This window comes from Xiphophorus hellerii, chromosome 20 (genome assembly GCF_003331165.1).
Source record: "Xiphophorus hellerii strain 12219 chromosome 20, Xiphophorus_hellerii-4.1, whole genome shotgun sequence".
In the NCBI taxonomy this organism is placed as follows: Eukaryota; Metazoa; Chordata; class Actinopteri; order Cyprinodontiformes; family Poeciliidae; genus Xiphophorus; species Xiphophorus hellerii.
This window is the reverse complement of record NC_045691.1, coordinates 7,655,043-7,680,600: the sequence shown is the minus strand read 5'-3', so window position 1 is coordinate 7,680,600 and position 25,558 is coordinate 7,655,043. Positions and strand designations below refer to the sequence as shown.

Below are 25,558 nucleotides of genomic sequence, written 5' to 3'. Positions count from 1 at the left end.
TATGAATATAACTGTTTTATTAAAAGCCTGATTGCTTCACCTCTAGCTTTAGGTCGACATGGGTTTTATAGCCACTAATCTAGCTGTAAAGAGCAGAGTTGGAATCATGGTGTTTAGGACCATTTAATAAATGTAAACAGGACTCCAAATTTCTAGAAGTGTAATGTATATTTATTCAATTTTTAATCAATTTGATAAGCAGATTCTCATTGTGCCATCAAAAGTCAGTTCTCAAGGGCTGGTATCCTGCATATTTTAGTTCATCACTCCTGAATCAAATGATGGTTCATTAGCAGGCCTCTGGAGTACTTTGACATGCTGAGGAAGTTGGACCATTTGAATCAGCTGTATTGGAGCAGTACAACGGCTGGACATCCCTCATTTAGGGGCCTTGCATAGTCGGACCGAAGTTGAACCGTAAATCTGATTTCAAGTGCTTTCGGGACATTTGTTTTCAAACACACCTTCAAAGTCCACAAGACACACTGAGCCGAGTTCCTATGGTGTTTTTCCATATTTGAGACTTACAAGAGTATAGTCAACACATCAGTCCTGACAGACAGGAACAACCATTACGAGTTTACAAGTTCCTTCAGAGGAGGAAATAATTGGTGAATTGCACCATCTCATTTTATTTCCCATTTTACTGTAAGCCCAAAGAAAGAAAAGAAGACATTGTTGGGACATTCACGCCCACAGCATCAGACGAGAACCAGGGAGGTTCTTAAAATGTAGTGTTTCGGTCCATCAGTACGTCCTTCCTCAGAGCCTAATACAGTTGTTCCTTAAAACTATCCATCCAGCTCTGTGGCTGAAACTAAGGCTTCTTGAAGTTGAGTTGTTGGTGCTGTTTTCCACATAAGCAAACACACCCCCGAAATCCTGACCAGGCACGTGTTAGTTTCGCATGCAAAGGAGGGGAAAAACATTCACCAAAATGGTTGTGACAGAAAGGGGCAGACGACACGAGGCTGAGAAGAAAATTATGCAATTTTCATCATGCAACTGCGGCAATGAGAACTGATTTCGGCAGTTTGGCCCGACCATGCAGAGCCCTCTGGGGTTTTTGTACTTCGAGTGTCCCCATTCAACTTTTTCACTTACCGATAATGATACGATATCAGCACGAATCATACATAGTTTTGTTACTTATTTTGTAATGTGGATTGTTAGAGAAGGCTTGGTCAGATGATATTATTCAAACATAGAACAATAGTCAACAACATTAGCTATCAGAACACCTGACCCATTTTCCCGTACCTACCTAAAATAATGATCTTAAGTCATTTAAACTATTTGATTTCTGAAATCGGTATCAGATCGGGACACCCCTAAATTGTACTTGACTACATGCAACTTTTAAGGGTCATGGACAAAAGCCAGACAATCAGTAAATACATTATTAAAAAATTATAACATTGTCAGCATTTCAGATTTAGAAATTGGTATAGGTGGTAGTTTTAGGCTATGCATCTGATACTATTGATTGGTTCTTAGTTTTTTGAGTTGTAATACTGCATGACACCATAAATCATAAAAAGGGATTGAATGAACAGCAAATTAATATAATTGCTATTAAAATAAACACATTTCTGCTGAGAAGTTTTATAGGTGTGTGTTCTCTGTGTTATTAGCCTTGTCTCAGTACTGGACCAAATAAAAGTTTTGCATTTCGAGGAACATGTCCCTCGGAGAGTTGCTGCTCGTCTGACCTCTTGCTCCGCCTCAGCCTCTGAGGTCAGGAGTGTGGGAGCATGCTGCTCTGCGTCTGGTCATGGGGGCTCTTGGCATATGGGAATTCCTGCTTGAGAATGTGTGTGTTTGTGGAGTCCTGAGATGCGTGGAGATTTACAGAGGCACGGCGGTGCTGCGTGGCATGTGTGTGTGGACACACAGTTCGTGTCTGTTCCTGGTTGTCCAAGAAACACCCGGCGCATGCGTCTGCTGCTGCGCCTGCCAGACAAAAGCGCTGCTGCTTAGCATTCGAAGTGAGAGGCCAAGGTGGTGCTTCCCACCATCTGCCAACAAAAGCCCAGGTCACCCAGCTTGTCGAGGCCCCCCCCTCTCATTTTCTTCCAACCCCCCATAGTTTACCTCACCCCTCTGCTGTCCCAGCTGAGAAAACTGCAGGCTTTTCCCCCCAATTGCCCCTGGTCTTTTCCTCTGGCATCTCCTCAGTTTTCACATTCATGGTCCAGTGGGTTCATCTGTCTTCAAAAGGGTTTCCGCCTTTTTGTCACTTTCTGCTTTGCAAGTTTGCAAAGTTCCTTATATTTATGGTTGGAGCATAGACCAGGTGTTTGCACAAATGGACCTTTTCCAGTAACAATCAGTGAACTGTAATCCTACCATTGCAGTTGTGCAGCTTTGCTGTGTTTATAACCAGCTGGTTGCTCGTACAACGGTGTATTCCTGCATTTCGGGACAGGTGTATGCAGTCTGCACAACAAAATATTCTCATGAGCATACTCACTGTGGGCTGTTATAAATAAACTGCTGAGTTGAGATGAGCCAGCATGCAGGGCTGTTCTTTCCAGGGAGGGAGTGGGCTGATGAAGACAACCTGCATACCGACAGCTCTTTCTTTTACACAATATTTAGAATAATTATTTTTTGTTGTTGTTGCAGAAAGCTTTATAGTAAATATCCTTAAAGAAGTGAGACAAGGTTAGATTGTGATTTTTAAATTAAGGCAGCTAGGTTAGAATCTCCCTAGTTCTACTGCGAAATCTTTTCCCATATTCTTAAAACACTGCAAGAGAGCTTCAGTCTCTGTTGAATGTGCATCTTTTTATCAGGGAGATTTCTTCCTGTAGTACAAAGATATACAACTTGAGTAAATTCAGGTTTGTGAATGTGATAGCCCAATAACTCTTGACGTCTTCATTCTGAACCTTTCCTGTCAAGAACAGTCAGTAGAGATTTGTTGTACACCCCTGCTGACCAGAACGGGATGTGCAGTGCCTTGCTAATGTAGTCACACCCCATCAATTTATTTATTTATTGCTGTATTACCACCACAATTTTCAATCTGTGTAGAAGAATACTGATCCTGGAATGAAAATCTGAAAAAAAATTATACTATTAAAGCAGAGATGTAGCCTCGAGGAGTGTTTCCTAACTCTGGTCCTCAAGAAAATCAAGAATAGAACTAAACGTGGTTTATTGTGACAGAGGGGAAGAGAAAAAACAAAGTAGTGAAAATTATTAGCTTGGACCAAAGTTGAAATATGTTCAAGAAATAAATTCACTTGAATCAGTGGTTGTTATTCACTGATTGTCTCCACCCAATCCAAGTGAAGAAGACGTCCAAAACTGTCCGTTTTAGATGTGCAAAATTGGTAGAAACATCCTCCAACAAGCTTGAAGGAAAGTGGTTGACTTGGGTGTAATAAACTATAAAGGAAGTATAAACTTCCTTTATACACCATAATAACACTATGTGCACAACTATTAGGCAAGTCTTATGTTGGAGGATTATTTTTAGTAATCACCTGCTACAATTCACCCAGTTAATCCAAAATGTTAATAAATCTCAAACACGAATGTTTAAGAAGGTAAAAGTGAGGTTTTGGCTTTCATAGGAGAATGTTTTTATGTGCACAATTATTGAGCCGCTGTTGTGCAGAATTATTATGCAATTAAATGAAAAACACATTTTCCACTCTGACTTTTCATATTTTCATCTGTTTAAATGAGAACTATAAACAACTCCAAAATGTTCAAATAAGCATTTTTGACATTAAAAATAATCAGTAACCAGTATAGCCACCCATCTTTCCATTAACAGTAATAAGCATTCCAATGACCAGTTTCTTGATTTGTTGACAGTTGACTCTTTATGCAGCAGCAACGACAGTTTCCCAGACATGGTTCAGAGAGGTGGGCTGTTTTTTCACAAGTTCTCAATTGGTTTCAGGTCCGGTGAGGAAGGTGGACATGTCATACCTTTTTAATATGTAATGGTTTTACTGGCTAGTTCTGTGGAGGAGTACTTGGATACATGTGACGGAGCATTGATCCTGCATAAAAATCATTGTCTTTTTGAAAGATGCAGACTTCTTCCTAACCAACTGCGTGAAGAAAGTGTCTTCTACAAACTGGCAGTAGGTTTGGGATTTGATTCTGAGCCCATCTTCAACCCAAAAAGCTCCAATTAGCTCATCTTTAATAATACCAGCTCACAGCAGTACTGTACCACACCTCCACTTTGCTCGCATATGACTTGAAGTGGAGTTCTGTGCCTGTGACTGATCCAGCTGCAAGCCCATCCATCAAGAGTCGCACACATTTCATCCATACAATCTTTGAAAAATCCCTTTTCAGACGTTTCCTGGCCCAGCTTAGACGCTCCAGCTTCTTGCTCTCCCAGTTTGGTCATGTACGTCACCCAGTGAGATATTCAGGTTTTATGGACAAAGGATGTCACTTTATCCGAAGAGTAGAAGAACTCGAACCTCCACATCATGCTGCTGTCACTGTTGCCCAAAAGAGGGAAGTTGCTCCTTCTTTTGCTTTTGTGTTTGCCCTTGCTTGTCTCATCAGTAGTTGTATAGTTCACTTTTCCTCAGAAAGCAATGAGCTAATAATTCTTCCATACCACATCATCAGCAGTTTTATACTCACAGGGAAATAACACTTAGCTATTTATTACTATTATTCTTTTATAATCCAATTAAAAGTTGGAATGTATTTTCCCATGTAGTGCTAAATCCATTACCACAACTTTACCTATTGTTTCTAAACCAAAATAAACAAACATTCATGTAATTAATGAAAGTATGATTGTGTCTGATGTAGAGCTGTAACTAATGATTATTTCAGTTATCAATTAATTGATTATTGTGACTATTATTTGAATAAAAAATGGCACATTCTACAGAATTTTCATTTCTGAACCATTTTTAATGCAATATTAAAAATACATTAAAAGATGCAAATAAACAAATGTTTCAGTTCCTTATTTTAAAATTAAGAAAATAAACATTTAAAATTCAATACCACAGCATTCCTTTAGTAAATCTGAACCAAGTGGAACTAAAGCTATGTCACTTGAGAAGTTTTGGCTAAAACATATTTACAGCTAAATGTATATATTTTTGCACAGTTTTATCTTAATTGCTGTTCTGAATATATCTTGTTTTCATTAAATGGTCTTTTTTGAGCTTGAATACATCAATTAACAATTAAACGATTATTAAATTAGTTGACAATTATTTAAATAATCAATTAATCATGTTAATATGATTAATTGATTCAGCCCTCTTCTGATATACTAACCACTTGTTAAGGTTGTTGCATTTCCTTTTAATGTTTTTTGACTTTCTTGAGTTCATCATGGTTTGAATTCATATACTGTAGTTCTCATAAGTCTTTGAGGAAGCATGTATTTGTTTTGTACTGAATCTCTGCTTAACTTTTCCCCTAACTTTTCTAAAAGATTGCTTATAGTTTGTGTTGCAGCCATCTAGAACCATTAAGATCTGGTTTGCTTGTGTTGAGCCACCGTTCATCCATCCATTGTTCATACTGTAGTGAAAGAGCAGTCTCAGCAACAGCAGACAGGCAGTGAGAGCTTTGTGAGTTTTGCTTCACACAAATACACACTATGTGTGTGTGTGTGTGTGTTACTGTAAGTGGCCAGTGAGCCTGCAGGGAAAAGAAATGTTTGTATCTGCACCATCTGGGCTGTCTCCACTCACTTCCTGTACCTCCACTTAAAGCTCCTTGCAGCACTTGAAGTTCCAGGTACATCTGCTCATTCAACATAATACTCTATTTTCCGAAAGGTTTTGTGCGATACTTGGACCATAGTTATGAGACGTAACAATTCCTTCAGCCCCCTCTCTAAATAAGAAGCTGCATATGTGTAAAGTTATGACAGTGTAGATAGCACCCCTTAATTTATGTGATGTATGGATGGATAAGCCAAGTTGGCAGACATATCTCACCTCTTACTCTGAACCTTTTTTGCTTTATTTTCCTGGTCCCCATGTATGATTTATTTAGTTACTAGGCTGTTAACTTTACACCCCTAAATTATTTATTTATTCAGCAATGGCAGATTACAGTTTATCACGCAGTATCATCCTCCTGATCACACCCCTGCTGTCTGTAAGGCTATATTTCCTCATCTCTTTGCCTTTCTCCCTTCTCCCACATACTCAGCACTTAAGTGGCTTTACAGTAAGCTAATGATGAAGCATGAGCTACAGCAGCTTTACTCTCCTAACCAAGGCTTATGTGTCACTGTGAGGCAAGGGGACATGGAGGAGTGGTTGAAGCTACTTTATGATTTTTAAAAGGAAAAAGGAATCACATTAGTTTGTCAACCCTCAAATTTGGTGTGTAAACTATGTAAAAGTTATCCTCAGGCTATTTGTTAGCATTGATTATGGGATCTTTGGAGTCACAGATAGTAAAACTTTGAGTTTCATCACTCGAAGCCCTCGGTTGCAGAATGTTTTATACATTCATCTAGGGCTGTTGTAAAAGAATATCTTAGTAATCGAGTACTCTATAGAATATTTTTACGATTATCCGAGGAATCAGATTTCCCTTCTCTCTCTTTATCTTTCTTTCTTTCTTACGGTTCACTCCAAAATCGTACTCGAGGTACTTGAATCATTCGAGGAATCCTTTCAGCCCTACATTTGTCACAATACTTCATATTCACTTTTTGTTCAGTGGCATAGAAAGACATAATGACATTGGAATTCTCAAGCATCACCTTATTATGCAGTTGACATAACTTTTTCCCAAGACACACCAGGCAGCCACTGGATCTTTTTATTTATTTTTTGCCTATACACCATGTATACACGTGTGTAAGTTGTTCCTCAAGTATCACAACAATGCTTCAATATTTTGCCTGCAGTTTTGAATATTCACTCACCTCATGATGCTGCATGCTTGAAACTAAAAGTGAAACTAATTATGTTAATAATTATCTCACCACTTTGGGCTCTCACGAAGCATTAAAATATTATTCCCTGATGGTCAGTTGAGTTTCACAAGTTTCCTACACAAAAGCATAGCTTTTAAAGAAAAGAAAAACCTAATGTAGCACTTTCAGAGTTTCCGCAGGTTTCACAAATTCAAATGTAAGACTTTTAAAATATTTTCCAAGATCCATTATGAATGGAATATAAGGCCTATATTCTTACAGAAATGTACAAACTTCGCCCAGCCTCCTGGTGATGAATTGGCAGTTACCCATGATAGATGAAAAAAGCTAGCTAGCAAGGGTATGTTAGCAGTGAGTTACTGGTAGCCTCAACTGTCTTGAGTGACAGGATACAATGAATATGTCTTCCGGTGACTCAAATTTTGCCTGAAAAACAAATCACGCGAGAAAAAAAGACATAGAATATACTAGATTAAATAGCCTTGTCAAGACAAAATTTAAGACCTGTGATTGAAGGCCAACTGATTTTTAAGATGAATCTAAGACATTTTAAGGCCTTAATTTTACATAATGATTTTAAGACATTTTGAAGTTGCACAGGCACCTGAATTTGGAGCAAAGAGCTTTTTCCAACTTATATTTACCACAGTCAACATTTTAGAATTATGTTTCACTTCTGCGTCTTAACATGAAAACAATTTCATGTTAATTTCAAACAGAACAATAACACTCTTGTAAAATTTAACATGTCTACCTAATACTTATGTAACAGTGTGAAAGTTTTATTTTTATCATGTTTATTGTGAAAAAAATTATTAAAGTACTTCAATAACATCAGTGTTACAATTAGTAACAGTTGTAAGTGGTAGTAATTTTTATCACTTTCTCACAAACATATTCTGGCTGGTTTTCATTGGCCTCATGCTATTTAAATTTCTAAGATTTTTGCACCTAGATAAGGCTTTTATTGTGAAGTTTTGCTACATTTATGCTATCGATGGAAGCATAAACTTCTTCTTATTTTTTTTTTAATGTCTTTTTGGAATGTAATCAGCGTCCTGCTGGTATCTCATTAAATCTGACCTGCTGGTAACCAATTAACTAGCATTAACAGAGAAGGGTCATTTAACATTTCTACCTTTGGAGCCCAGAGACGGGTCGACTGACCTGAAGGATCCCAGATCTCTTTTGCTTACACTTTTTGCATGATTTTCCACTCCTACCTTCTGGCCTGACGGTCAATGGCCACATTTACAATTGAAGAAGGGATGCTAATTTGAGCCATCAGAGTCGTCAGTTTGGACTCAGGGTCTTTTGACCCTCTTTCGGGACTTCAGGGGGGAGGTCGAAAACCCTGGTAATTACAAACCAGACCATGTGTGCAGGTGTCCGGCTAAATTTGATTGAGTCACCGTTGGCCTCTAGCAGCAGCTACAGCGCTCTCCTATCTGAAAGTTGTGGAAAAAAACACATTTCCATGTGCCTGTTCAAAAGCCAAAGTACAACTACCTATAAGACTTGGTTCTATTTGGATTAAATATCTCTGGGATGCATCGTAACTAAATATAGTTTTGTTTTCCTTTTGGCCAGTCAGTGTACCAGTAAGGCAATTCTTAATGTGAGTTTTAATGCTCTGAAAGGTGATGAGGTATTGTTTCCTCAATACCTTATAACCACAAAAGTTAATTTATTTTTGACATCCATGTCTCAAAATGTCAGTCAGTAATCTTTTTTGTAATTTTGATCAGTTGCAGATTGTTTTAGCAGCACTAGAGCATTTTAACATTATGCTTGTCTTTTTGCTCCCTGCAGAACCTAAACAGACTCAAACCCAGTTATTTATCTCTCATTCAGATTGGTTTTGACTTGCATGTGGTGCATTTATCTATGAAGCATCTGCATCTTTCTGGTTACTCGGTCAGCCTCAAGAAGGGCCTGATTGAGATGATGTTTCACCGCAAGACATTTGATCTTGTGTTATGATACTGCTTTATCCTTCAAGAGCCCATAATTGCACATATTGCACAATAAATATTTATACTGATGGCAAAAAGTCTTCGTTCTGTGGTGGTGAAGGGGGATTTTATCTCAGTTTTGGTCTGTTTGTTCTGAAACTGTAGGAAATAGGAATCCAGAGTTGTTTTTAATGAAATAACTCTGCTACAGATGAGAAAGCTGTGCAGTTCTCTGAATGGGTGCAAAAAAAACAACTATTTTTTTTAGTAAAATCTGCCTCTTTCTTCTTAGATACTCTTCTGCAGAATACAATTTCCCCAGAATGTCATATGTTGGAGATTTAGAGCTCAGCGTATGAAAACGTGTTGCATTTTGCATGACTGCAGGTGGTTTTTCCTTCGGAGAAAATAGAAATCTGCATGCTGGCTTCGAGCCATTTGGCTGCTACTGGAAGAAAGTCCTGTTTTTATTTTTTTGTTTTTTTTTCTCCTGGATTTCTTCACCTCCTCTGATAGTTTTTGCATCTGCTTTTCCTGCCTGTGTCAGCGCCTGGTTCGCAGGTGGAGGTGCACCTGTTCAGGACAGGTTTAACCTGGGTTCACCTTCAGCTCTATGGTTTATGGCCAGTTGTCACAGCTTTTGCTGTCAACCAGTGGTAGTATAGTGCTTAGGAATGGGAGACCTAGACATGGTTCTATCGTGATATCTTGTGGTACTATTGTGACAATGACTGTGACCGCATGGGACAGCAATCGCAGCTCCACAAATATTAATACTGTGCTGCTTTAGGGCACCAGTCACATAAAGAAGAGTGATTTGTATCACTATCTACACATAGTAATTGCAGTTACTGTAATAATTTAGTGATGCTCTCAATAAAAATATTTAAAAAAAACTCTTGAGAAAACAGCAAAACAAACATTGCTGCAGATAGTTTTTTTGGGGGGGTGGCTTAAAATCATTAATTGAAATCTATCATGATGTTAAATCACAATTATTATAAGAAATGTATCATGATAAATGATAAACCATACAATAAATGCCCTTCCCTAATAAAGCCAATTGTTCATGTTATTCCTTTTCTGATTTACATTTTTTATTAATGGAACAGTTAAGAAACTTTTTATTGATTGATTTTTCAGACAGTAGTTTAAAGCTCTGTCATATGTTTATGCTGTCAAATACAAATAAAACCCACATGTTGAGGGTGCTGAAACTGCAATGTTTGACAGTGTTTCCTTTATCATGACTTATTTTTCTAACTGAGTCATAAATAGTCATTTTTCATTACTTGCAGTGCTGCATTTCTTGGATGATGCAGGCTGCATGAATCATTAAGGAATCAGGCTTTCAGGATTATATTTCCCCCTCTAGAGTTCAGTTCAGGGAGAATATTGTGTCTTTACACAACATGTTGTGCTTCCTCCCACCTAAACTGTCGTATGATGGAGAATGTCAGCCGCTAATTGCTACAAATATCCGTGTGTATACGCATGTGTAAAGTGGAGGCGGCAGGGGACACGTATTGTTTTTCGAAATTTTCCCCGGCAGTGAAAAAGATCTTGTTTCCTGCTGTGCCTCCGCGTTTTGAACCGGCAACTTATTTTTTTTTTTTCTAAGACTGCTTCTTCACTTTCTTTATCTTCCTCCATCCCTGTTGTATCGCTGGGCTGCGGGTAGGGGTGCTGGCAGGGGTCCAGCAAAGATGACGGGCCCCTCCAGGCAGGAGGGGAGTGAAGAAAGGGAGCTTGGAGCAGAAGGAGGCGTGATTTGGGTGAAAGGAAGAGAGCCAGACGTTCTGTTTCCCTTAAACCATGTGATCAGTGGTGTGTGAGGCGGCCTGTCACAGACGGCTGCCTGAGCAGGTTACTAATCGGAGGGCTTCCCTCTGCTGTTTGAATATTACACATTCCCCTCTTTTGTCCGTCCGTCCTAACGTTTGATGTCTCCCCTTAGAGTCTCGTTATTACATGTTCCAGAAGCTGTAAAGAAAGTTCCCTGGGCCTTAATAAAGCCAAAAGCATTATAGATGTGTGTTTTTGATGAGTGGTTGAGGAATCAATAAGCAATCATTATTATTCTACAAGCAGTGGGAGAGGAGAATGCATACAGATTGTGCTCTTCCTGTGTTGTCTAATCCTCTGCTTTGGCAGTCACCCAGTGTGAAGTAGCCCAGAAATCCATGTCAGATTTTCCTTTTAACTCTTTCAAAAATGATGAAGGTACATAGTGTACTCTGGGAGATTGGGCATTTTGGGTGGGGTGATCTGGGGATCCATCACATTAACTACGCAAGCCACTGGGGTTTAGGGAAAGGCCTTCACTGTGAATTCCTCTGAAGGTTGAAGCAAATGCAGTCAAATCAATCTCTCTTTTTTTTTTTTGCAGAGTTCTGTCACTGTTTGATAAAAGCTGAACTTATCTGAAGTCCTTAGATCTCCTGTGCATCACTTTATAAACTAGTTAAATTCCACCCATGTGGTTCAGTTTGCTGCATGTAGAGTTAACAGTGGTTTTTTTGGCTTTTATCTGCAAAGCTGTCCAAATTTTTTTTAATGGAACACATGTTTCAGTTCTCAGATTTCTTGAATTTTCTTTAACGCACACTCCCCAGAATTCCTCGTGTTCAGTCTTCACTGGACGAACGGCTCTTCTCCACACAGCCTGGAGTCGCTGTCTACAGCGTGAGTCTCTTTACTCTGGGTTTTGTTTTTGTTTTGTTTTGTTTTGTTTTGATTTTCCTTTATCTAACCAGGAATGCCCCATTGTGGTACAATAACGCTGCCAGGCCTCTCCTGGTTCAGTGAGCAGCAAATGTGTCGGGGATAAATTCATTCAGTGACAGCATAGAACAGATAAGACATCGATCATACTTACCCCTTATATTTATTGAAATTGATGGATATTTGTTTAAAATGACTAAGTATGTTTGTACAACTTATATTCTAAAAAAAATATAAAATTAAAGCAGACATGAAGATTTTTTTTCTAAGTAAGGACGTCCATTTACGGTAACTAAGTTTACAGGTGCTTCACAATTGATGAGAATTTCAGTGCAAAAGTGATTCATTTCAGTAGTTCAATAAAAAAAACACTTGGGTATTATTGCACACAGTTTTTAATAATGTACTAACATTCATTTCTTTTCATTTTGAAAATTGGGTCTTCAATAAAATGATTTTCAAAATGGGAATTATGCAAATCCAGAGTTTGTTTCCTGTGAAAGTTTTTCTACAGATACGTGTGAGAGTTCATTCCAATTGTGGAAATAGATAGGTCTTGGTTCAACTGAAAGCTAAAATCTGGTGACTTTCACATGACAGCAGGACAGCAAACTGTCCAGCGAGTCAAATAGGGAAAGTGAGAAAATTATTACAAGAACATTACATGTTATGAAAGCTTTTAAATCCTAGCTTTGATTGCTCTGTGTCTCTTGAGCCACTGTCTTTGTCTTGTGATTCTCCCTCAAACTCTTGTGGCCCTTGCTTCGCAAGCTTCTCAAGGCTGCAGTTAATCCAGTTGGTTTTGTATCTTTTTTTTCCTACCACCTCACCTTTTCCTCTTCCTCAACATGCCATTGATATGAAATTCTGTGATCCACCAATTTATCTGGTGATGTGGCTTGCCTTCAACGTGGAGGACAGAAGACGTGGCACTGTCTTCTGGACAGCTGCCAAGTCAGCATTCTTCCCCATGATTGTGTTGGCCATAATATAACCCTTTTGTGAAAGACATTGTTTTTATTAGTCTTATGCAATATTCCTATCTTTACAGAAACATTTTTTATCAGCTGTAAACCCCAATTCCAAGAATTAACTGAAACATCTGAAAAATATTCAGATAAATAATGAGTAATAAATATATTCTGCAAGTATTTATTCTTTATATCATAAGCTTTTCTTTTATATATATAATTTATTTTTTTCTTTTTTGACCCACTTTGAATCACCAAGCTGCACGCCTAATTTTTCCACAGAATTTATTTTTTGGTGATCAGGGGTCTCATGCATAAGAGTGTGCAGTTTTCACACTAAAACTTGGCGTATGGAAACATTTAGAAAAGTACGGCGCACAAAAAAATTCCAAGAAGGAAAGACCATCTACCCTGTAGCTAATGCTTTTATTAGTCCTCATGTTTTTCATCTGGAGGGCAGCGATTAAATTTGGTTGAAAGCTACATAGACTTTGATATATGTCTGTCAGTTGGAAACTAAAAGGTCATTCACATCAAGAGGCATGACGGTAACAATGTGAGCATTCATACTGCTGAATAGTACTGTTCAGTAACCTGGTATGTCAAGCACACACTGGATGTTCAAGCCGTCTTACATGCTGTAAGCACACTGTGTAGAGATAATTCTGACGCTTTAGAATAACGTCTCACATTACTCACACTCTGATAATTTGTTCTTTTTTAAGAACATGGTGGTATATCCTGAAATCAAAATATTTGCCTTCATCTCTTTGAAAGAAAATGTTTATATATTATGTATCTTGTTTTAGATAGGCCTCGACTGCAATCTAAGGCGATAGGAATGTTAGTTTCACTTTCCTTATATTTGCTTTTGCTCATGAAACGAAACTGACTGGTGTTTTTTCGCTAAGCATAAAAATGAAAGTTGTAAGAAAGACTACTAAATTGTTACCACTTGACGCTTCTCATGTATTTAAATGCAGTAGTTATGAGCTAAATGATGTAATGTAGAGGCACTTTCTGACATGAAAAGCTGTCCTTAGGACATTTCTGAGGTGTGGGAGGAACATTAAGCAAACTGTACAGGAACGCCTCTGTTTGCCGGAAAGAAAGCCTATTCATCATTCAGATTTATCTCTTACAACACAACAGTAGTATAAAAGATAAGGTTTTACAAGATGTTCTACTTCTGAAGAATAGCTTTTTCTTTCCCTGTTGTTGCAAAGTGTTAGAATGATGACACTGGTTGAAATAACCAGTGCTGATGACATGGGATGGTAGTTGTGCAGGGTGGAGGTGGGGATTACTTGGTCACTGTTGTTGCTCCCCCTTTCTCTCTCTCTTTTCATGTACAACCACCATATAGCTGCTTACTGCCCCTCCCCCATCCGATCACTCTCAACTGTATGTCCTTAGAATCAGCTTCTGGCCTGAAGTAGAGCAGGCCCCTCCCCTGGCAACAGCAGCGAGTGTTTTTATCCTAGGTCATTTGAGGGAAGTGGGCCATGCTGTAGAGATGCTGCAGGGATCTCTACTGTAGATGCATTATGTCACTTCAACTGCTGTACCTAGAAATCAGCCACAAATCAGACAAATGGAGAGCATGTATATGAAATAAGGCCATAGTTTAAGCTATATTTTCAAAGATTCAGATAGTAAGTCACATTTTTGATGAATCTGTTCTATATTGTCTAATTTTGTTTTCATAATAGTAACACATCTGTTCATAACAAATTTTGATCTCTGGCATTGTTTGAAGCAGTGCTTTTTTCATTTTAAGCTTAAAAATGAAATATAAAATTGAATCATTTTATATTTCCCTCTCATAGACAGAAAAGTGAGCTGCTGACATAATCTGTTTAAAATAACTTCCTTTTTAGCCTCATTACTCACTTTCCGCTTTTTTCTGAGTGGGATAAGCGATCAAACACAAGGAGCCATGTTTCAAATTAACTTTCAGAAGTATTTAAAGACTTGATCACTGAGCAGACAAACTTGATTGTTAAAGATGTAGTGTCTGGTGCTTTTTTGATATAATAGTTACAAGGGAAAAGGTAGTTAATTTGAGTTATTTTACTTTGAGCATTCTTCACTACTATCAAACCCTAAAAATTTCCTTTAAGTCCTAAAGAAAAAAATGTCATGTTTATTATTCTTGAAACAGTATTCAGATCACTACTTACTCTGTTCAGTCAGTTTCTCATGCTATGTTTACACTCTGTGCAGCTCTATTACTATTACTGGGCTTACTTTGCATGACTACAGTGCATTTATTGCACCAGGTGTTATCAATCTGTTACAGATGAGTAGGGTTGTAATGTAATTATTCAACCATCTGAGGTCTGTGTCCTCTCACTGCACAGTCTGGGCTGTGGTCTTGTGCAGCCCACTGTGCCAGTCTTTCATCAGACCACAGCAGCTTCATCGACTGCAGGTCTTCACCTCCGCACACACACTGGGAGCAATACTTCACCTTGAGTTCTTAATTTACACTCCTCAGCAGGAGGGGAGGACTAATCACCTGTCGAGTCCCGCCAGTGCTGTTCCTGCTCTGCATACCTCCGTCACATCTCATTTTGCGAAGGCGGCTAACCACTCTGCTTTTATGCCGCACAGGTACCCAGGCACGCTGGCCCCGCTTACACAGCTCACGACATCACAAAGGGACACCCTAACTTGGCGGGAACCCCGCCTGGTCATGCCCACTCCCCAGCGCTCTCTCAGGTATCAGTACCCACAGCTTCCCCATATCGCTACCCTAAGGGCTGGGAGACAGGCGGAGGGGTGAGTTTGTTACTGCGGCCGCCGTCATCCTCTCTCCATCTTTCTGTCAGTCTCTTCATTCGTCCTTTTTGTCTGTCTGTGACTTTGGATGTTAGGGGTTGGAGGATCAGTTGTTAGCATTGTTATTTAACATAGGGTTCCCAGTTGTCTGGAAAAGATTGAATTTGTTATTTAAGGATAGGTATAGCTAAAAAGATTAGTATGGAAAAATGTATTCCTAATTCCTACTGCCAAAGTCATTTTGCAATACAGCGAATATCAAATCCTAATGTGTGGACTTTGGATATTGCATATTTGAGTTTTGATCACTGGAAATTATTTCATAAACTTGTAGAAAAAAAATTATTTTTAGAAATCCTTAATAACAAACCAAGGATAAGTTTGTTGCAATAAAGCAATTAATTGTACACTAAAACAAGCTCGATTGTTTCCATTTGCAAGATTTGAGTCTGGAGAACAAATGTGCTGGCATTCTGAAAACTCTTAGGTTGTATTGTATTCTGGCTCAGAAAATTTCAAATTGCAAGATGAAAAAAATGTAAATATTTTAAATGCTACTTAGATATTTGAGGGAATATGTGAATAATAACATTTTTTGCCTTAAATATTTTTTTCACATTTGTTTTTCTGTTCTTTTGTCTTTCTCACTGTTTTTCTTTTCCAGTTTAGAATCATGTGCATGAGTGCACTGATTTAATGTCGTAGTATAAAATCATAAAGCCCCACTCAGACATACTCTGCTGTGCTGAACATGACTGCATGTTCAGCCTTCTCAACTCTAATGACTTTCACATATTGCAAATATTTTGGCACATGCCTGAACTGAGAAATCTGATTGAGAGAGAAGCACAACTGTGACTATTGGCTTAAATTTGTGTGATATCGTCACCCAAATTTGACATTCTAAATTATTCAGAAAATAGCATTTCAAAAGAAAATTATATATTTTAAACACCAATATTTACAGTGGAAGTAAAATTTAATGTTTATCTTAAATCGGAAAAGCTGAGCCACAATCTAGTCAGATTTCTTTGTAATATGCAAGCTTAAATCACATTTAATAAGTGAACTCTGAAGCTAGTTAGAAACACTTTTATGTTCGCACACAATAACTAACAATTTTAGAGAGAACTGCCACTCTGAAAATCTCAACGTCATAAAATCAAGATTAACTACACAAACTCTGATATATTACAAGTGTTTATTTTTGCTAACTATGGCTTATACCAAATGATAGACCAAAATTCAGTGTAAGAAAATTAGATTATTACATAAGACCAATAAAGATTAGTTTGTTATAGAGATTTCATACCATGTTATGGTTTATACTACCATGAGGAAAAGTGCTGAATTGACAGTTGACAGTCATTGATAACCTTCACAAGGAAGGTAAGGCACAAAAGCTTATTTCTATAGAATCCGATTGTTCAGTGGTCTGTACCGAATAGGGCTGGACAACTAGCTTTAGATGCTCAACTTCTCTCAGCAAGCTAAACAAAGTTGGTGGCATCGACTAACAACCTGAGTAACTTACACAACAGCTGTTTCAGGTTTTGCCACCGTGCCTCATAGCTGCTTAACAGTCAATAACAGGGGCGTCTCGAGAGGAAACCATGGATAAAACCCACAGTATTTGACAGTATTTCATTTATTTAAAACAAAAATTAATCACTAATTATCAATATCAACCAATTTAAAACCCTTATATTGTGATATTTTTCCCAACCATATCACTCAGTCCAACTTGGAAAAAGATCTAAGTTGCTTGAGGTCCAGTGTGCCATTTCCACAGTCTCTGATGATTTAGGGAGCCGTGCCATCTGCTGCGGTTAGCCTTCTGTGTTTTTATCAAATCCAAAGTCTGCACAGTCGTCTACCAAGAAGTTTCAGAGCATTTCCTTTACTTCTGCTGACGAGCTCTATAAAGATGCTGGTTTCGTTTCCAGCAGTACTTGGCACCTGCTGACGAAGCCGAAAGTTGCATTACTTGGTTTAATGATCCCTGTGCTGGACCTGGCCAACCCAAACACCATAAAGACTCTTCAGGGTGTTATCAAGAGGAAGATGGCGAACCAGAGCCAACAATGCAGATGAGCTGAATCAGCCATTAAGCCACATCTGGGCTTCTTTAACACTCCACAGAGTTAAAGGTTGATTGCTTCTGTGACATGCTTAACATTATATAAAGTAAGACAAGAGGATATATTGCTTTTGAGTAGGTCAACATTTCTGTTTTAAAATTCTCCATGTTTAGATTTGTCATTAGCTGTAAGGCATAATCATTTGAATTAACAAACGTTTGTGCTCTATTAGAAATCTTTATTTCCTGACAAACGGTAATCCATATAATTTAAAAATAAGAAATAAAATAAATCAAGTGAAAAAGTCAAACACATCCACCACAAAGCAAACAGTTATTCAATATTTAAAAAAAACTTGAGGTATGTCTTATGTTGCTGCATGTTACAGTTGACAGAAGAGTTGTTTGACATATTCAAACGGCATATACATTTATACTTATATCTCTGTGTATGGTATGAGCTTCACTTTTTAGACAGAAGTATTGAGAGTAAATTACCTTTTGATAATCTTATTTGTTGAGATGCTCCTGTGTGTGTGTGTGTGTGTGTGTGTGTGTACAGTATTGGTTTCATAGGTTCTGTATAGTTATTGTCAAAATCCCTGTGTTTTTTCTGACTAATTTTCCTTTTGAATGTTGTTTTTTGTATGAATTTGCCTGGAGTTTCTTTCTGTATAGCTGTGGCGAGATCAGTGGATGCATAACTGAGACAAGATTGGGCCGTAACTAAATTAAGAGTGACAGAGCCGTAACTAAATTAAGAGTGACAGAGCATGAATGTGTGGGTTATTAGATAAAATACTCACTGCTCTTCCCCTCTAGTGAGACATGCATTACCTCCGCTGGGGTAAAACTACCAACATAAAAGGTCAGTTCATGAATCCCAAAGACATAAACACTGTCAGACAGTGACGTTGTTGCACTGCTGGCACCTGCGTTAACTCTGCAGCTCCTACTTTGCATAAATCCCGACACCGTGACTCAGCGTCTCTGGAAGCGAGTGACTCGACTTATGAGGAATCCAGTTGTTCCTCTTTACTGTCATAGTCTACTGACCCACTGCCTCACCCCAAAGCAGCTGATGTCTCTCACCAGCATTCTATAAATAGTCGAGTCAGCCAGAACAAACTACAATTATCATAAGCACAGCGACAGCAGCTTAAAGGATGGCAGATCTGCCTAAGCCATCCTGTGCCGCATTAGATTGAGTATAAAGCAACACAGGATTGGGAGTCCTTCAGGGTACCAATTATCTTCGCCAAGTACTTAAGCTTCAACTGAAAACCACTTTTCCCCACAAACCTCCATTGCCAGTGGTTGTATTATTCTAGTATTTACTTCCTGTATGGTGTGAAATGTCATGATTGATTTGCTCTACGTTCTCTAGTCTGTATCGAATTCTCACCTGTTTGCGCCTGCTTTCTTCTTTTGACAGTCACCATACAACACTGGGCAAAACGCCGGCTCCACTCCTTTAGTGTATTCTCCCCAAACACAGCCAATGAATGCACAGCCACAGAGTCGCCCGGTGAGTTTCTCTCTGCTTCCACACTTCCAGCTGACTCACCTCAGACACTTTAAGCTCTATTATGATTCTATTTGAAGTCGGGCATCTGTGAATGGAGGGAATGGGGGGGGGGAAGAAAAAAACCCAACTTGAGTCTAGAAGCCACTAGGAGATTCTTTGTTGTCTGATCGAACTGCCAAGGTACTTAACACAGTTATAATAATTCAATGAGACTGTATTGTTTCCTAATGAGCTCCCTGTGGGTGTTCTTATCGCTGATGACACACAGGAAATGAGTTTATGCTGGTGTCATTTTTTATCTTTCATGTTAACCACTATATAACTCCTTTCTGTAGCACACACAGCAGTCTCTGCTGTGCATATTAAAACATCAATTCTAAATTAAATTAAATTAAACTATTTGTGTACTGTCAGTGTTTGGAGTATGGCAGTTTTTGGTTTTTTTAGATTCATTTTTGACAGCTTGATTTAAATTAGGATCAGTGTACTTAAGATACATTTCTACTACGAGACACATTTCCCTCAGATTTAGTTTTTCGCCACTGTCATTTTCCAAGGCCATTTTGTTTTTTCTCTTTTTTTCATGAGCGTTTCTAGTGTGTAATGTAATGTAAGCTAGGAATGGGCCAATTTCACTGTATACCAACTTTAGACAGGCACTTTCTCAAAAGTGCTAAATATGTGTTTCATGCACCGTCCTTTAAACACCGTGCGTTTAAGCTCCTTTAAATGAAATCCCAGAGGCAGTGCTGGGTTTTATCTAGTGTCACTAGTTGCAGAGTGAACATCATACCTGACCTGCTGCTGCCAGCTGAATGGCAGCACCAAAGGAGGAGAATTCCTCCAAACACTTTTCCTTGTTTAAACAAAAAAAGTATGTTTAAAAATGCTAAGAGTCCAGACTTGGCCCCAGAGGAGCCTCACCTAGCGCTGCACAATACAGTGAACCCTCGCTATAACGCGGTTCACCTTTCACGGCCTCGCTGCTTTGAGGAGTTTTTTGTACAGTTTTTTTTTCCAGAGTGCATTGTGTTCTGCGTTCTGATTAGCTAAACAGTCTCCGCGCTTCTTCTCTACCTGCGTGCCAATAACGTTACGGTATTTAAATATACAGCTCGGCAAATTTTGGCAAATATTTTTGCCCAGAAGAAAAAAGAGCGACAACAACTACCGATAACTATGTTCTTCTCTCGAAAAAACACACCTGCACCACAGGCTTCAGAAGAAAAAGCCACTAGAGAGCGGAGTCAGGCTGCAGCGTCACAGTCAGAGGAACAGTGAAATACGCGAGTCACAATTTCTCATACTGTACTTCGTATTGATGATTACGATGATTATTTGTAAGAAAGCGTTCTAGTTGTTAAAAAAATGCTTAGGCCCTGAAAACAGGTTTTGTTCTTTGGTTTCAATGTAGAGTATTTAATTATGCTGTATAATAATTGTAAAAAAATAAAGGTAACTGATTTCGCCTATCACAGGTTCTTTTCGGAACGCAACCCCCGCTAAAAACGAGGGTTCACTGTATATTCCAAATATATCTTTCAATGTGCACAATATCAGCAATGCAGAAGGACTATTTGGAATGTGATTTTTGTTGGCTGTGATATTTCAAGTCTGAAAACTTTAGCAACTTGGACTTCATCTTCTGTGTCAGATGTGAACATCTACTGCTATGAAGTTATCATAGCAGTAGATGTTGAAAGCATCACAACAACTGATGAGATAGTGAAGCGTGAGCAAATGAGACGTATATGAATGTTGTAATTAATGCTGTTATTGTTGTATTGGACAACAAGGTGACGGTTGAATTATGCTATATTATTCTGTATCCCTGGCTGCTACCCACCACTCCTTTATATAACAATTTAATGACGCACTTTCTGACACATGACGCATGAGTATTAGCATGTCTGTTGGTAATACAAAGTTGCAAACAAAACAGGTAGTACAGCTAAATAAATAACCCAAGTCTACTTAAAAAAAACCTTTTCATTACACCCCTTTGTAGTGTTTAAGAAAATTGTTTTTTCACTTTTCATTTCAAATATCAATATTAAATTAGTATTTTCTCTCAATATTTAAGATGTAATTTTGATTTGAGTCTTGAAATACATCTGTGTCCAAAATTATGTGGGATCAGAACTGTTGTTAAATATTTAAAACAAACTGATTTTAAAATCTTCCTCCTGCATACATGAAACACGCTCACGGATTTTTGTTTTTTATTCACTCTTCTTCTACGGATCTTCTCACCAAAATTTTAAATAACTTTACATGTATTATTATTATTGGACTATACAATGTATTAGATACATTAAATTAAAATGATCAAGGACATACGTGTTTTTAATTCTCTGATTGAAATTTTCTGTAAGCATCATTACAATATAAAACCTTGATGTTTTGTTTACATATCACTATACCTCCTGAACCTATACCAATGCATTCAGTAGACTTTGTATTACTGAAGTCGTGTCATACATCTTGTGCCATGTGTCTTTAAAGCTTTGCTCTGTGGTATTTTTATTGTATTTTCAAGCCTCTGCCTCCATCGCTCATCCTAAACTGTATCTGTGTCTCTCTTCTGCTCTCTATTCTCCCCGCTTTGCCATCACTGCTTCACTCTCCTTGCTGGACCTCTCCTCCCTCCCCCACCAGTTTGCTACGGGCCCTCGACCAACCCACCATCAGGTAATTTACCCCTGCTGGACGCCCCTCCTGCATCCCTCTTTTGCATCATCATCATCAAAGCAGTGTGCTGGTCACTGATGGCAAAAGAGCTTTTTGTGGAGGGTCTGCTTGTGCTTAAAAAATACAGGTTTAAAACAGTTTTAAGTACCTTGGAACACTATAAAAGGGTGTTCCAGTGAGCTATGACTTGTGTTTGGGTGGTGTTGTTTTTTTTTGACATCTAGACTGACTTTAGTTCTCTGCATATAATCATGTCAATATGTACCTGGCTTGAACTCCCTTAAATAAGTTGCTGTACACTTGTTGAAATTAATTGCTTTTCATTTTTATATTTATGTTCCTCATTACATTAACTTTATATTGATTTGGGTTTTGTGCTCTTAGGACTAAGTAGTACTGCAATGAGTTACCATTTTGGGATTTCAGTGTAGTGTTCTGCTTGGATCCCTTAAGGAATTATTCAAGATGGTGATCAATTTTAGATGTAATTGTTTTCCAGAAGCCTGTTGCCAAATTACTGGACTGATTTATACTCAAAATTTTGTTTCTATACATGCTCAGGTGTTTGGTACTAAAAAGACTTTTATGGGTTATGTAAAAACTGCTGATTTCAACTTTAATATACAAAGTTATGTGCAAATTCTGATGCCTGATTTCTGTGCAGTAGCTGTTCTAGTTATGTCTGCGGTCAACCTCATTAGAGGAATATCTTGGCAAAGATTACACCTGATTTAAAATGATATTATTTCAAGCAGATGCCTGAAATGTGTGCTCCCTTGTTGGAATGTTTGACGGTGTGAAAACTTTGGTAACAGCTGTGAATTTCAGAATTAGCAGAATAAACTAGTGCAGCTACTAATGGTTTCTAGTTATTGATTGCTGTGTCGATTATTCTGATGATTAATCGGATAAAAACATTGGCACATTTTGCAGATTTTTTTTAGTTAAGCCTTTTTATACAAAATTTGAAATTGATTCATTGAAGCCCTAGTGTAAGAGTGAAAATTGGAGTTATGACACCCACGAGTCTTGCACTAGTATAAATTAAGTAGTACTTATGAGAAAAGTCTCTACATTGCAAAGATATAGAAGAACCAAATGGTCACGTTAAGGTGAGAGAAAATTTCTCAGGATGTTTAGGAACAACCCAATAACCTAAAAAAGCTTAAGCCTGACTTTAACTAGATGTTTTAGAACACCAGTGTCACAGATTAATGTTGTCATGAATTGAGACTGTCTTGACCTCAAATTTGTGAAGATGAGATGGATGTTTGGAAAATTCAAGTACAGACTTTCAAGCCAAAGAAAATGTTACAAACTGTTAAGCACAGTGGTGGTAGAATCATGATGTGTGGTTGTTGTAGCGCTTCAATCCTCAACCCAAACCACTAAGAATGTATGGCATCTAGTTAACGGTCTGTTCCAGCAAAGGAAACCATAATAGCCTATCTAGTCAAACAGCCAGATAGAATCGCACCAGTTATTGATGGATACAGGAAGCAAATACTAGTGTGGGAGTTTGTGTATAGTTAATTTTCATTATATATGCACCTTTTTAATAAAATATATTGTATAATTATTCTACTCTTAAAAATGTATTGTTCAAATAAGTCTTCAAAAGACCTAAAATAACATTTCTGGCAATTATGAATTTACCAATCAATTAAATTTTATTTGTATAGCGCCTTTCAGCAATAAGGCAACACAAAAATACAAGGTCATAGAACACACAGTCAACAACATTACACTTTGCACATCAGATTATTGATTAATGTTTCATGATTAGGTTTCAAAAGCAACTCTAAACAGCTGAGTTTTTATTCTAGATTTAAAGGAACTCAGTGTTTCAGCTGTTTTGCAGTTTTCTGGAAGTTTGCTCCAGATTTGTGGTGTATAGAAATCTGGAAGCTGAATGCTTCCATGTTTGGAGACTTTACATAGTGAACAGCTGACTCACTCTGTTCTCTCAAGCGCAATTTTGTCAGTTCACTAAATTCAGAAGCAGATTAATTTAAAGTGTAAACCTGTAAAATGTTCTTTACTTTCATAAAATTCAGACATAATGCTTGTAAGATTCTGTTAAATCTGTTTTAACAATAATCTGACCCCACACCAGAACATAGACATGAGAACTGTTAGTTCAGTGCTTGCATTGAGAAAATCTGGTGCAATCTTCATGAGACTTTGATTTTATCAGTATGTAAACATTAAGACTGCTGTTTATTGGTCTTTTGGCCATTTGATTTCTTTAAAGCTACAAATAAGAAAAAAAAATTAGACAAACGATGGCAAATTACATAATCACATCTCACTACTTTTAGAAGACTTAACCCTTATTGACAATTATTTTTTATTTGTGATAATATGAAGTCACTGCTGGTCAGGTAGGAAGTATTTTGGAGTATATCTATGAATGATAGAGTGCAGGTCTGTTTTCCTGACCGACACTTTAGGGAGTCAGAAACTGGACAGCTGACGCATGCAGAACAAACATCTGTGGATTTTGAAGGGCAAATTGATGTTTGTGTCTGACAGGTCAGTGTTTACGATGTTTGTGTGTTACCTAGAGGATGGAAAGAGTCTTAAACCTGTCTTGGTGTTGACATTTATTTCATGTGGCTTTGAGTTGGCTTTGTGTGTGTTGATTCACACAGCAGCTTGCCATGAGACTGATGCGTTCATTCATTGTGCTCTGAACGAACAGCCGCCGTATAACTCACTCTGTAACATCCTCACCTTCTGGATGTTTCCCTTTGGACACATTTTAAGTAGACTATTAATAGTATGGTGTCAAAGCGTAACGGGTGTGTTCGTTGGCGATAGTGTGTGTGTGTGTGTGTGTGTGTACACACACACTGGAGTGCATGCTCTGGCTGTCACAAACTGGCTCTGAGATTTCTTGTGCCACCACGGAAGTGGAATTGGAAAGCAGATGAAGCCGAACAGTCGCTCTTTATACTCACAGAGAAAACAGCTATTGTTCTCCTGAAACACTCTCGATGCACAGAAAAGGAAGCTTTAATATGAGAAAATTGATTTGGCCAAAATACTCTGTTTGAACTTTTATGGATTTGAAGCATGACGTCTGTGTCGGTTTCTTTGAGGAAGAAGATCTAAGTCAGACATTATTTTCACCACAAAAACAAACAACTTCTGTTTTCAGTAAGTGGTTTTATTATTAGTATTTCTTCTATAAAAGGTTCTTCTTTGTTGGTTTTGCTTTCAGTATTTTTATTTGAACTAGCAACACCACAGGCCATAATAGCAAGTGTTTGCTGTGATTTCCAATCACTTAGGAAACATGTTACTCAAGAGATGGCTGATATACCACTAAGGCTGGCTAAAACATTTTGTTGCTCACATGCACTAACAGACTTGCACCTTATTGACATGCAGCACACAGTTTTATTTAAACAACATCTTTGCTCAACTCAGCTGCAACCTTCCTGTGCTGGAACATGCCATTAGACACCAGACATTGCATTGTCTAAATGAAGCTTTGCAGAGTCGAGTAGACATTATCAGGTGGATGTTTTTAGCAATAGGTGAGGAATAAATAATGATATGGAGTTTTGCACTCTGTCTCAACTATTAAAGTGTTAGACTTGTGGAGGCACATGTAAGCCTTTGAGAGTTGATATCAACAGAAGAAGTTTAGCTGAGTCAGCAAATGTGCTGCAGATTGGCTATAAGTCATTGTTGGAGTAAAGTTTGCAGCTGGCTAGAGTTAAAAAGTGTCAGTTTAAGAAAAGATGAGAGTGTGATTTCAAAAAGGGAAAGTACCTCTAAAACGCTAAGTGGCTTTTCAAAGAGAGGGGGCAAAAACAAAATAAAAAACGATATGGTTTTTATTTAACATATTGGTATCGGTCCCATAACACAAATGGCAACAAGATGGAAATAAATATCTGCTGTTGA

At 38.0% G+C, this 25,558-nt stretch overlaps 1 protein-coding gene across 1 annotated transcript in view; it reads left to right on the top strand.

Moving 5' to 3' along the window:
- Positions 1-25,558, top strand: part of LOC116710633 (eukaryotic translation initiation factor 4 gamma 3) — a 55,987-nt gene that overhangs the window by 1,915 nt on the left and 28,514 nt on the right. Inside the window, 4 exon segments of the mRNA XM_032549777.1 lie at positions 11,478-11,547; positions 15,174-15,341; positions 18,857-18,949; positions 21,608-21,640. Of these exon segments, the coding sequence (XP_032405668.1) occupies positions 11,478-11,547; positions 15,174-15,341; positions 18,857-18,949; positions 21,608-21,640 (364 nt within the window).